Source organism: Rhipicephalus sanguineus, chromosome 6 (assembly GCF_013339695.2).
Source record: "Rhipicephalus sanguineus isolate Rsan-2018 chromosome 6, BIME_Rsan_1.4, whole genome shotgun sequence".
NCBI lineage: Eukaryota > Metazoa > Arthropoda > Arachnida > Ixodida > Ixodidae > Rhipicephalus > Rhipicephalus sanguineus.
The window spans coordinates 30,526,921-30,540,409 of NC_051181.1; the positions used below are offsets into that span (position 1 = coordinate 30,526,921).

Below are 13,489 nucleotides of genomic sequence, written 5' to 3' on the forward strand. Positions count from 1 at the left end.
TTTTCGCAACGGCTGTCGCTAAATAATTTATTACGAAATGCCGAATTTCGCGAAACTCCTTGAAAGACTAACATGGTTGTGAATTTAATATCACGCTTCGAGAGACGCTCAATTTATAAATTATATGACGAAGAATCTGCTACGTGGACAGGTGCGCCGTGCGTCAAGCAATAATGTGGCTCATCTGGTGCGCGCCTCGATGATACTCTCGCACGAACTCCCGACCACCAGAAGAGGATCGGCTTCACTAAATGGCTTGAAATAATTTATCCGCGCTTCAAATAAGTCCGTGTAAGGATGGCGGCTGCTCCGGGAAGGTCGCTGGTTCGAGCAGGTCAGGAGGCAGCCGCATGCTCACAGGGCAACCTGCAAGCACCGACAAAGACCATTCGTTTGCACCAGGCATTCAAGGATTGGTGAGGCGCCATTGCGTGGCTGTTGCCGCAGTGTCCACTGCCAGGTCGGAATATACACAGGTTCGTTTAGTTGTTGAAAGCTGACGTAGCGGGCAGATGCTGTCGTTGATATGAGAATAAAAGCTGCAAGACAGACAGGGATCACAATACGACACGAACGTCCTTGTCTCATTTGCAGCGTTTATTCTCGCAGCATCATGAACCATATCGGCCACCAGAAATAAGCCCGAGAACAGAGGAAAATGAATATCTTGCCCTATGATAGGATACACGAATTAAAAATTTTCACGTGTGCTTTCAATATCGTTAAAAACAAACTGCCTTTTCATATTTCTTTATTTTACACATCCTCTCGAGTGACCAGAAATCAAGCATACAAAAATTTCAATCTTCCCCCAACTAAGAATACTTACGGACAACATTTGCTACAGTATTTAGGGCCAACAATTTGGAATAAACTACCAGCAGAAATAAAAGAAGCAAATAATTTTTCATCAGTGCTCAAAAAAACTTACTTAGTCTGAACAGTGTTTATCAATGGGAACAATCATGTTTTTTTTTGTCAGTAACTTGCTGAAACCTGTTAAAAATACCATTCTTAACTAGTGATTTGTTTTTTCAAGATTAGCCATGTATATTTTAACCTTACGTAATAATGCAAGAATTTGCCATGTTTACTTGTGTTTCATGTTTACCTACAAGGATATAAATGTTATATAATGTGAGGATATAAATGTTATATCCTAATTGCAACAAATAACACCCCCGATACTTTCCTTGGCATTATTGCCGGTTAGTTCTCATTAATAGTGTAACAAAGAAAACGATCCCTTAGAGTGATGCTCTTTCCTATATCTATGGATGTAATGTATCTTTCTTTTATACATCGAACTCTTATTTATTTATTTTTTGGACCCGCAACTAGCCTTTCGCTATGGGTCCAACCAGTTTTGGTATTTCCGTATGCTTTACGCCTGCAAACAAAGAATTGAATTGAAAAAAAAAAAATGTGTAGCTGAGTCGAAAGAGGCCCCTAGGCCTCTTTCCACTGAGTGACGTGTAATCATGCTCGTGCAGTTGGAAGCTTTCGTTTCAACTACCGTTGCTCCTGCGGCTGCTGCATCATTTTTGTCTGCGTCAGAACCACTGGAATGACACAATGAGACCAGCGAAGAAGAACGTGGAGTCAGCCCCATGCGCGATAGCTACGGCTTGTCTCTTGATGCGTGCTTTGTCCTGCTGCTCGTCGCCGTCGACAAACCGGATGATCCAAACAACGACAGCATCTGTCCGCGCTGACGCCAGCCTTCAACAATTAAAAAAAAAAAAAAAACTGGGGAGGGGCGAATCATGCAGGGAAAGGTGTTTCAGCTGCCCTAACGTGAAACCTGGGGTGGGGCGAAGCATGCAGTGTGCGCCGGTGTTTCCAACAGCAAAATCGCTGCTAATGAGCATTGAGAGAAGAGACAGAAAAAGAAGAAGGGCCTGACCGAGGTAATTTGCCACATTGTTTTGAAAGAGATTTCTTCGATGAGGCACTAGTGGTGCCAAGCCTGTAACCGGGCGTGTAGGAAAGGGTGTTTCAGCTCCACTAACATCGCCGGAAAACTGCGTCGGAATGCACGTTACCCTAAAATACCACTTTTTCTTCTTCCCTTCATGTCCGGTTTCAGTTCCCTACGGCATGTAGGGAAGGGTATTTCAGCTCCACTAACGTCGTCGGCTATTTGTTGGGCTAACTGTTGCCTCCTTCATTTTTAGTGGACCGGTCGCGAGTAACGCACTATCACTTTGCAGATATGTTTCAAGAAGTGGCGTTTCAAATAGATGACTTTACCGTAGAGATCCACGTTTGTGTCTCTGGTTTTAGATAATAAACTTGAGCGCCTTGGTAATTTTCGCCGGCGATTGTGACACCGCTGCTAAGCCAAGCATAATGTTTTAGGCAGTAACGACGAACCTTCAACTCATGATATGCATGTATGACCAGTAGCGACCCTATTGGAAAAAGCCAAATGGTGGACATGGTGGAAACCACCATCCACCATTATAGTGGATTAATGTAGTGGGTGGATGGTGGACGCTGGTGGATGGTGGGTGGATAGTGGACGGTGGTGGATGGTGGACGGTGGTGGGTGGATAGTGGACGGTGGTGGATGGTGGACAAGGTGTGTGGATAGTGGACAGTAATTTAGGTGGGCAGATGGTGGACGGTAGCCTTGGTGGCTAAAAAATTATGCTGTGTACAAGGTACGCGGCAGGTATGGAGATGGCGGGCATATTTGTCAATGAACTATTTCTCTTTCAATGCTATTTCAGTTATATTTCAAAACATATTTGTTACACAAGGCATACAGGTTAACCACAGATTGGTAACTCTCAGCTTTGGTTCCAAATGTGTTATCAGGCAAAACAGGCACAATAATACCATGTTTGCACTAAGCAAAAAACACACTGGCTCAGTGAATAAGTTTATTCCCTTTTCTACATTTCTTGGCGTTATGCTTACTCCTTTGCCTCGACGGGCAGCTTCTGCAGAAAACCCTTGTAGAAAACCCTCACCACGACATCACGGTAGTTCCTCGGTGGCTATAATTGAAGCGGCTACAAAGAGATACATTTCTCCAAGCAACCTGAAAAATATTTAAAAAGCATCATTAAAAATATAAATGATTTGTTTATAATCAATATATTGATGTGTCTTACACTGCTCCTTTCAAACAAATAAATAGTACTATAGTGAGTGCTTGTTGCAAGTATGGCATGTTGTTGGGCTAGTTGGTTCATAGATACAGCAGACACTTTTAAACTGGGCGAAGACAACACGTTAGAAGACAGAAATAAACAGACACACACGAAGCGCACGGTGTGTGTGTTCTCTGCGCTTCGCTCGTCTTCGCACAGTTTATACGTGTCTGCTGAACTTACGACTAAGTGACTTTTGAATTAATACAGTAAAATTGCACTACAAATCACCACAGCTGGTGAGGTACTACCGGCTGTTGTATTATTTTTTTCGCGAGTTGCCGTAAGCGAAATAGTGCCGGCATTCCGTGCGAGGACAATTACTTGCCCTCGCAACAGGTCGGCAGCGTTCACTTGATTGTAGCCCTTGAAATAAATCTTATTATAACCACAAGTGGGTCAGTTCTCGCGGCAATTAACCTAACCCTCGCAAAATGAACGCGGGATTCGATAGCCCGCGTTGAGCAAGAGAAAAAAAAACACACCGAAACCACAGCCCAAACTTTCAAACGTTGCAGCGGCAAAAGAAATCCACATTGGACGATGCCGGCGGCCAGCCAACGGGGATACACAGCCGGCCAGTTGACGCTAGCGCCGCAGTGCCGAACCCCCGCCCCATTCCGCCTTCCCCGGAAGCCCACCTACCACATTATATCGTCCTTCAGGGGCGGATTCTGAACAAATTCCCGTTATTTCCGACGTAAAAACTTATGAGTGCACAAGGGTGCTAGCATAATCAGTGTTGTTTATTGCATCGCCAAATGAAACGTATCGCGCCTCACCGATTCGCAGTCACAGCACAACCCGGTGGCAGTAGCAATAATATTTTTAATTTGGTTATTACAAGTGCAGTGACGATTGTTAAATACCTGTGTAAGACGAGAGGCTGTCGAAAATTTGATGTATGTTTTCAGTTTTACGGCGGGTAGTGCGCACGTCTCACATATTCAAGCACTTTGTAACAGGAGCGATTAAGCTGTTCACAAACGTCGGGCGGGAGCAGCTTCAACACAACTGCAAAGACATTCAGCACCACCGTATTCAATATCCCTTGGCAATACGCATACAGCAATAATAATGCATAACGTGCACAGAGTAGCACTCACAGCCACCTACCTTTCGCAAGAGAATCATGCTGGCAGCGTACACGTTGCGACGTCCGCCGGTCTTCAGGTGATGTAACGAGTCGGCGTTGGCTGACCACCCCGTTTGCAGGCATCCGTCGGTCTAGAGGCAATATGGTGAGTTCCCATGTGCACGAACTGTCACGTCGATTCTCCATGCCACAGCGCGCGTTGCGAGAAACTATTCCGGCACTCTTCATCGACGATGATCACCAACAAAGGAATCGTACTTGGGAAGCTGGCGCCTGCCGCTCACTTAGTGTGCCGTGTACCGCGCATCATACTGATTCAAGATGTTCCGCCTAAGTCAATGACCGCAACATAAACCACAAAGCACTGGCACGCACGAAAATCAACCGCATCAGCACAAACACAATCACCACGCCATGATCACGTTGTAAGCTGCGCGCCGCCATGACAGGAAAGAAAAATCTGGGAGGACGACAGCGGCGACGCCAGTGGCCACGGCCTAAACGAATTTCACTTCCGACGATGGCGGACGTGACGTCACCGCCGCCATTGAGACTGCGCCTATGGCGAACACGGCCTCAGAGACCAGCAGTAGACGTTTATCTCAGAGGCTAGGTTGTAAGCCGCTACCAGCGCAGCGAGGAGGAGGGAGCTGGGAAGCAGCTGCTCGGCTCAGATAATAACTGCTGGGGTTTGACGACGTCCCAAAAGCACGATATGATTTTGAGAGACGCCGTAGTGTGGGGGCTCCGGAAATTTCGACCACTTGGGGCTCTTTACGTGCGCCAAAATCTAAGTATACGGCTGTGCTTTGCACCTTGCCCCCGTCTAAATGAGGTTCTCGGCTCAAGCCGCAAATTGTTTTTGCAATACAGTACATTGTCAATCTGTTTACGCGAGGTGATTCGGTTGCAGCATGCATTTCACGGACCTTTTTCTCAACATTTACATCCGTAGCGCACATGATGTTGGTGTTTACTTCCAGCCTTATCATAAATGTGAGCGAGCAGCAAATTCAGCGCGAATGTTAAAGCGCAACAGGCGTGGTCTCGGGTAGGTACATCCCACGGAAGTCCAAAAATTAACTGCTATCCAGTGATCACTAATTTTGCTTTTTCTTCGTGCTCGAATCAATATTCTCAGCCAAGAAAATCGTATTAAAATTTACGAATAATCAGGCAATACACTCTTGAGCATTTTTTCGCGATCAATAAAATAGGCACTGCAAACAAATGTAACATTGAAAACGAAAGCTCAAGGGGCTCGACCACTCACCACAAAAATATAGATTTATTTTATGTCAGTCAACAAGAAATAAACAAAAATGCATGCTTACAAGGGGTGCATTACAAATACAAAACAAGCTCGATATCCTGTCTATTGAGTTTTACATTGCTCCATTAGGCATTACCAACTCGCTCAAAATGCTGTTCATTTGCACTGCAATGATATTTCACATTATACTCATCATAGTTGCCACTGCTTTCGAGTATAATGACGGTGTTTGGTGCAGCTTCTCCAGCATGGTGCAGCATGGTACACCATCATTTTCCTCACCCACCATTCCCTCGCTGCTTTCCACCATTCGCGCCATAGTGGGCGCTGTCTCCTGCCCCTACCCAGTATTTTGCTGCTACTCTCCACCATCGTCCACCATCCTTTCCACCTCACCCAGCTAACGTACACCTTGCCACCCACCACTGTCCACTATAACACCATGATTTACAGCATACCCAGCATTATTTCCACCATATCCACCACCTTTTCCAGTATCCACCATGGTAGTTTTTCCGATAGGGGAGTAGTGGGATTTACCCAATTTTTGTGGCACATACCCGTTTATGATGGACCGTGACGACTACATGACACGCCGACAAGACGAGACCCTCAGGTGCTTCGCCTCTAAAACCCAGTGCAGATTCCTACCTCGCAGGAATTGCGACAAGAGCCACGCAATGAAGTCTAAGCGTTACTCGCTGCTTCTGCAGGTATGTTACTGCAAGTGTACGGAATGCTTGCTGTCTGATAGCCAAGGGCCTAGCCAGGCGTACCCAGAAGATTGTTTTCGGGGTTGGGGAAGGGAGGGGTAAGGGTAAGGGTACGACCACCCGTCCTGTACGTGCGTGCGCATGTTTTTATGTGTTCGTGTATATATACATTAAAAATTTATAGATTAAATTTAAAAATTCATGGGGAGGGGTCCTCTTGGGTGAAGCAACGCTTAATCATAACGTTAATGAAAACAGACAATCAAGGCAAGGAAAGTATATACGGGATGTTATTTGCGGTAATTTCGATATAAATGTGAATAAATTATAACGGACGAAAAGACAACTTGCCGTCGGCAGGGAGCAAATTCTCTTGTCCACTTTAATTTCTTCACATTTTTATGGCTTGATTATCTGTGAGTTCTCATTAACGTTGTATCCAACAAAGAAAAACGAGCCCTTAAGTTACCCTTCTTCGTTGCTTAATCATAGGAGTACATACGTAATGTTTGTCGCATTGTTAAAAAAAAAAAAAACGGATAGCCAACACTGCAAACCCAGTTGACGTCGCCGCGAGATGGCGCCAGCGTAAGGTTTTTTTCCAAAGCAGTTTTAGGCATTGGCGTGTTTCAATGGTAGAACACTTGACTACCGCGCAGAATGTCTGGGTTCGATTCCGGCTCGAACCGTGATTTTATTCTTCGGGTTTATGGGGATTTTCTTGCCTTACCGGCAACAAATGTTTCTGCGACATGGCCTTTTTAACGCGATGGCATTAAGGTTCCCAAAGTCTATCTGCGCCATTCCTGGGTGGATATAAACAGTGAATCACGTGTGCCGCATACCTGCATTTCATAGGCTATGGTACACGGGTATGCGCCTCACGTGGCTGCGGGAAAGGGCTTCATGACGGTCGTGAGAGGCATGCTACATTATTCACGTCATGACCTGTTGATCGTGTTGGTCATGCACTCACGTCCTCCTGTGGCAATTTTGGTATATACCAGGTTAAAGGGACACTAAAGGCGAATATTAAGTCGACGTTCATTGTTGAAATAGCGGTCCAGAAACCTCGTAGTGCTACTTTTATGCCAAGGAAGTGCTTATTTTGAAATAAAATCACGTTTCAGTGGTCCGCATCGCGTTAGCGCACTGAAATCAGACTTTCGTACGTCACTGCTGCCGTGCCCAACGTTGCCCGCCTTTACTGCGCGGCCGCCGGCGCTTGTAGCAGCAGAGCGAAAGAAAATAGCGGGACTCACAGCAGCAACAACGGCCATCGAAGCCATCGAAGCTTGCCGCAATCGCCGCAATGGATGTGGACGGAGAACTTGACAACGAGACTTCGAGCGTAAGGGTTCATTCCGCGGCACCCAGTGAGAAGACACATCGGTTTCCTTGCTGCAGCACTGGCGTTGTGCACCATTCGGGCATCCGGCAATATCACATGCATGCGGCATTTTGTCGAACTTTCTGTCAGAGCGACTTTCACGAGCGCGCAAAACACACGCGGCAGTACGCGATCCCGAAAATACCACTGAGACGAGACTGCGTGAGCGAAGCAGTCGCCGGGCGAAGCGCAGTTCGGCGAAAACGGAACCTTTGAACCATGCGCGCCGTTCCCCATGGCAACACCACAGAGGTTCTTTTTTCCATGAATCAAACGGAAACGAACAAACAGCATTTTATTACGTCTTTTGATGCACGGAAGGTTCTTGTTTTATTGCTGCTAGTTTGATTACTAGTGATTTAATGTACGCAGACTCTCATACGTCATCGGGATCACTTCGAAAATGTCCCACTCGTGGCGCTCATCATGTGATACATTTAGCTTAATTTCTGGGTAAATAGGGCACTGCTGTTGATAATATTGCCGTTTTAGAAGTTGTCATACATTGAGCTTTCACTCTGACATAAATTGTTATTTGCCTTTAGTGTCCCTTTAACGAGACGACCACGAGAGGGCTGACGTAAGCGGCTAGATAGATAGATAGATAGATAGATAGATAGATAGATAGATAGATAGATAGATAGATAGATAGATAGATAGATAGATAGATAGATAGATAGATAGATAGATAGATAGATAGATAGATAGATAGATAGATAGATAGATAGAAACGGTCAAAGTGCCTTTGGTTCACAAAGAAATGCTTCGCATTTAAAATAATAGCGTATCCTTGATTAATCGCGATTTATTGAATCTAGCACGCCATGTTGGAATTTTGAGACGCTCAAAACGCTTTGATGAGCCACAGTATAAGCTCTATTAACGCTTCTCAAAACAGCTCTCGAGGAATGGATCTGAGGTTTATCGATACGAGAGCTCCGACTTGAGCCTTCGAATCTACTTGATGTCGTCGAAACGCCACGACTTGATAAAGAGAATACTATTTTTTTTTACAGCTCCGGCAACATTTGTCGTGCGCTTCTACCTGCCTGCCCCACGTCGTTCAATCGCTAGTGCGCTCCCACAGTCTAGAGCATAGCGCTTCACGAACTCACTACTGAAATCACTACTGAAGATCCACATCTGACAAGGAATGTTCCACGACGTTAACGTGTTACCACTATGGCATTTCACCCCAAAACAAGAAATCAGCTGCCCGTCGTTTTAACCATCACGGTTCGCCATTAGGTAACTGAACTTGGTAACCGCGGTTTGGTTATGTTCCCGAAAAGTATTCGCATAACATTGATCACCAGAGTATACGTAGTATCGGCATAGGTTGCAATGCCCGTAAAGCTTTTCTCACAGTTGGAATCGCTCGTGTGAGTTTATAACACGGAAACTTGAGCATTCAAAACGCCAACAAACTATGTATTGAAGAACTCAGGTCCTTCTTGCGGTGCTGAAGATCACGGCCGTGAGAATAAGCCTGAAGCGCTGCATTATATGTGCAACTATATATTTCCGACCACGTCGGGAGCGATGTATAGGTGTATTAAAACGCTGCTAAAGGTTGATTTCTGGTGAAGCGGCTGCATCACTTAATTTGTGCATGCCGCTGCGTGAAAGGAAGTGAGTTGGCGAAATGCAAATTAGAGCTCAACTTCTATTTTCTCCCGCTTTCGGAAATATGTGAATGAGCTGAAAGGCGGCACGGTATGAGTCCTTTCGTTGTAACATCGTGTGCGAAGCTATTTTGCATAAAATATATAATGTAGAATGACTTGGTGCTGCAGCATGGTGTATCTGCCGGTGACGTACGTACAGCCAGGACATCCAGGACCTACGCTATCAACTTATTGCAGAGAAGCCACATAAAATAAGCTGCAGAGCCTGCTCTCTACAAAAAAAAAAGTACTCCTCAAGAAAGATTTTGGTACACAAACAAGCACAAATGACTTGGCAGTACAGAGCAGCACACGGTGTTTTAGCTTCAGTAGCTATTAGCGATATGCGCAAACCGGTTGGAATACACTGCCGAGCTATGTCGTTCCGGATCCGACAGGCGATGCCACCAACCTGTAATTTGGGTCCTTCCGCAGCGCCGAGCGTAACAGCTGGCCCGTTTCTGTGCGCGGGAGCGAGGCAGGGAAGTACACGCCTCCCAGCAGCTGCTTGTACGTAGCCAAGTTTTCTGCGCAGTGTGAAATGTGCAGTGGCACACATACTTTCTAACCTATTCATATTGCGCAAGCATTTCTATGCGGACTCAGCAAGAAAGCTGCGTGTTTGTGTGTCCGTCCCTCTTTCACATAAGACAAACCGCTGTAGATATATAAGTGCATAAAACAAAACACCTTTTCTTGGTGGTGATGGGTTTCGAATGTAGGGCCCCACGATCCAAAAGTCCAATGTCTTAATCAGTGGGCTTAACATTCTCGCTTGCGGAATGTGAATGCATCTGGGCCACATGAATGCGTTGTGCTGGCGAATTACCCAGAAAATCAATGTAAAAGGACAGCGCTTTCTATGAAGGCTTCGTTGAAGTATCTCGTGGTGGTGAAATTAAAACCACATCTAGGACAAGACGTGAAGACGACATGGAGGACACCAGGAATTACGACTTTGCGAAAATTTAACGCCAGACACTCCTGAAATAAACAGCGCAAAAAGCAGCGCTTGTCCCGTGTGTTTCCTTTCCATGGCCGTCCGTTTTTTGCGCTGTTGCTTTCAAGTATGCACAACTAACTAGCCCAGTCAGCTACTTTGCCAGACACGCGTTTCGGTGGTCGCGCGACGCGCCTTCCATGAGGCCGTTCAAGACGCTGACGAGTGCTAGAGAAGTTGAAATATTGCAGTGAGACCACGGTGAGTAAAACTGACAGTTGGGCGAGTTGTATTATATTCATCATTCGAGATGAAAGTTAAAATAGTCTGTGCCGATGACGCTCGATAACAATGTTCCAGGAAAGGGAAGGAATCGTGGAGTTTGCCGCAATAAAGCTCCACGCTTACGCATCACTTAGGCGAATCCTGCGTGGATTTCGTTTTGTTTTGTTTTTCGCCTGTTACAAAAATGTCGCCGATTCGGAATTCGAGAAACCATCGACCGCATCTGTTATGCTCGCGAAGGCGACAATGTTAAGTGAGCGAAGACGTTACATCAATCGCATTATACTGCGATAATCGTCGTGTCTTTTTCACTTAGCGGGAAGTTTTCACATGCAAGAAAGTTAATTTCGAGGCTTAATTTATGTAGGCGCCGAATAAAGGGTTGAGATGCAAGCAACAGTTCATTAAACTGACGTGTTTGATAATTAGCCTAGCGTTTTACGCGATTTTGAAGCACTTATGAGTAAGATACTATGTTGATTTGATTACCGAGATGCATCGCTGAGCGTGCAGTATGGCGACAGTGGTGATGGCGGTATGCAACAATGTACTCGAATTTAAGCAAGCAGACTTCTCACGATACGCACCGGCTACGATATTCTTGATTTCCTTCTCGGATATCTCCTGCCCTGGTTTGAGCGTGACAAACGCCGTGGGCACCTCTCCGTAGTCAGGGTGGGGCAGCCCGACGATTCCCACCTCGGCAACCGCCGGACAACGGCTCATGATCAGGTCTTCCAGCTCGGCGGGTGCCACTTGGTTGTCCATGCATTTGATCATCTCCTTCAGCCGTTCCACGATGTGCACGCGACCGGATTCGTCGTAGAACGCAACGTCGCCTGGAGCACGCAAGATGCCGTTCCAGATTGGCTGGCACTCTCCACTGAACTATTAAGGGGCTTCGCAAGCACATGAAAACAGAGGAACGCAGGCTGCTATCTAAGACAGGACAGATATACCTTTTATTTATTTATTTATTTATTTATTTATTTATTTATTTTTTAGAAATACTTTCAGAGCCTGAGGGCATTACAAAAAGGAGTGCTTAATACATATACAAGTGCGCAGTAATACGATGTATGAAAATACAAGTTTCATCTACCCATTGTCATCCATCACGCCATTATATTCACAGCATCTTCTCTTCTCACACTCTTTCGTCTTTGCGCTCTTTGGCCGTCAGCGGTCCTTGCGCCATTTACCACTATTCATCATCATCATCATGAAATACGAGTTGACAAAATAAGGCATCTTGAATGGGACTGCTGATGTTAGTGTCGGCAATTGCAGCGATGGAGGCAAGAAGATGGTTCTATTCTGTGCTCGTTTTGGGATAGAGAGAGTCATTATACAGGTTGATTAGGCAAAATGACACGCCAACGTTAAACTTGTGGTCCACAGGTGATGAAACGTACGTCGGTTGAAGAAAAAAGACGGTTTTTTAGCACTTCGTTTTGATGATAGATGTTGTGAAAGAGGCAGAGACGAAGACATTTACGACGTCAAGACAGATTGGGCAGGTGTTCTTCATTGTGGACACAGAAGCACAGCGGAAGTAATTTGACAGAATAAACCGGGCGGCGCGATTGTGAACAGGTTCGAGGGTATCAATTAATATGGCTTCGCTGGGGTCCCAGATGCTGGATGCATATTGTAGTTTTGGATGGACTAAAGCTTTATACAGAATTAGTTTTAAAGTGGATGGCGCTTTCGAAAAATTACGGCTCAGGTAGCCAAGAGTACGGTTAGCATTGCGGGTTATGTAATCAATGTGCATATTGCAGGGAATGTCGTTGGCAATATTAATGTCAATGTATTTATAGGAGTTAGCGGAATTCGAGGGGGGCTTCTTTAAGGTAGCAAGTGTAGTTTGTGCTATGAAGGTGCCGGGTTCTTCTCATGGTCTTACACGTTTAGTTGCCTAAGCCATTGTCGCATCATAGGGATAACTGGTCGAGATCTTTTTGAATACTTAGTGAATCATAGGAGTTCGTTATTCCGTGATAAATAATACAGCCATCTGCGAAAATCCGTTTGTTCTTCTTCCAGAGTATTTCTTTTGTGGTTGCGCAGCACGATGCTAGTTCAACATGGACCAAGTAGTCGGCACGAAATCTTTAGCGCAATCCATTTTGACTTTTCTTCCTCGAACTCGACGTAAGCCATGCTGTCAGCTCAAGCTCACAATGAAAAAATTGCTACCAGCATTTACTCATCTCCTCTACATATATTTACCCACCCTAGCTCGCCTCACATATAACATTTCGCAGCCACTGAAGTTTAGCCGTCCTGCCTCATCTCTTCTCTAAATATTTATGAGCGCTCCTTCATATCACACGTAGCAAAGTTATCCTCTCTCTGACACTTCACGTATAAAGATTTAGCTGCTCCACATCGCGTCACCAAGAAAACTTTAATAACCACGCTAACACACGTGTAAATGTTTGCACACCCTGCGTCAGCAGGTATAAAAATTTTCTAGCTACCTAAAATCACCTAGCTACCTAAAAGATTTCGGACACAATTCCGAACATCAACTTCCCTGATCTTTCTCATTCTCAGCTGATTTTTGCAAGGTTGCGCTCGTTACCTCAAACATAAGAAAGTACCCGAGCTTTCTGATCTATTCGATGAATACAGCGATTTCAACACATTCAGAGTAGCAAGATTTGCGCGCATTCCGGATCCGCCCGTCACCGTCTCTTGGCGGCCGCTTCTTCGGCCAAGCACGCTGGATCCAATTGCTGCCGGCGTTGCGATTCCCGTGCTGCAGCACGACGAGCTGAGGATCAAACGGATCGAACAGCTTCGCTGGGCCAAGTTTTGCGCAACTTAGTGCAAGCATCCCGCATTTTTTTTTTCCTTTTTTAGAAAAATTGACCGTAAGCACGAAGCGCATACGAGGGGCTGGTCATGGGGTGTGTGTTCACTCACTACTTGCTTTCGGAAAAACGGTTTTTCAGC

General features: G+C 45.5%; 1 protein-coding gene across 1 annotated transcript in view; it reads right to left on the reverse strand.

Annotated features, from left to right (window-relative positions):
* Positions 1-274: 274 nt before the first annotated feature.
* The window catches only part of LOC119397162 (uncharacterized), an 84,771-nt gene continuing 71,556 nt past the window's right edge, over positions 275-13,489 (reverse strand). Inside the window, exons 9-11 of the mRNA XM_049416469.1 lie at positions 11,113-11,364; positions 9,713-9,827; positions 275-366 (exon numbers count right to left, since the gene is read on the reverse strand). Of these exons, the coding sequence (XP_049272426.1) occupies positions 336-366; positions 9,713-9,827; positions 11,113-11,364 (398 nt within the window). The 3' untranslated portion in view covers positions 275-335. The remainder of the gene's footprint in view (positions 367-9,712; positions 9,828-11,112; positions 11,365-13,489) is intronic.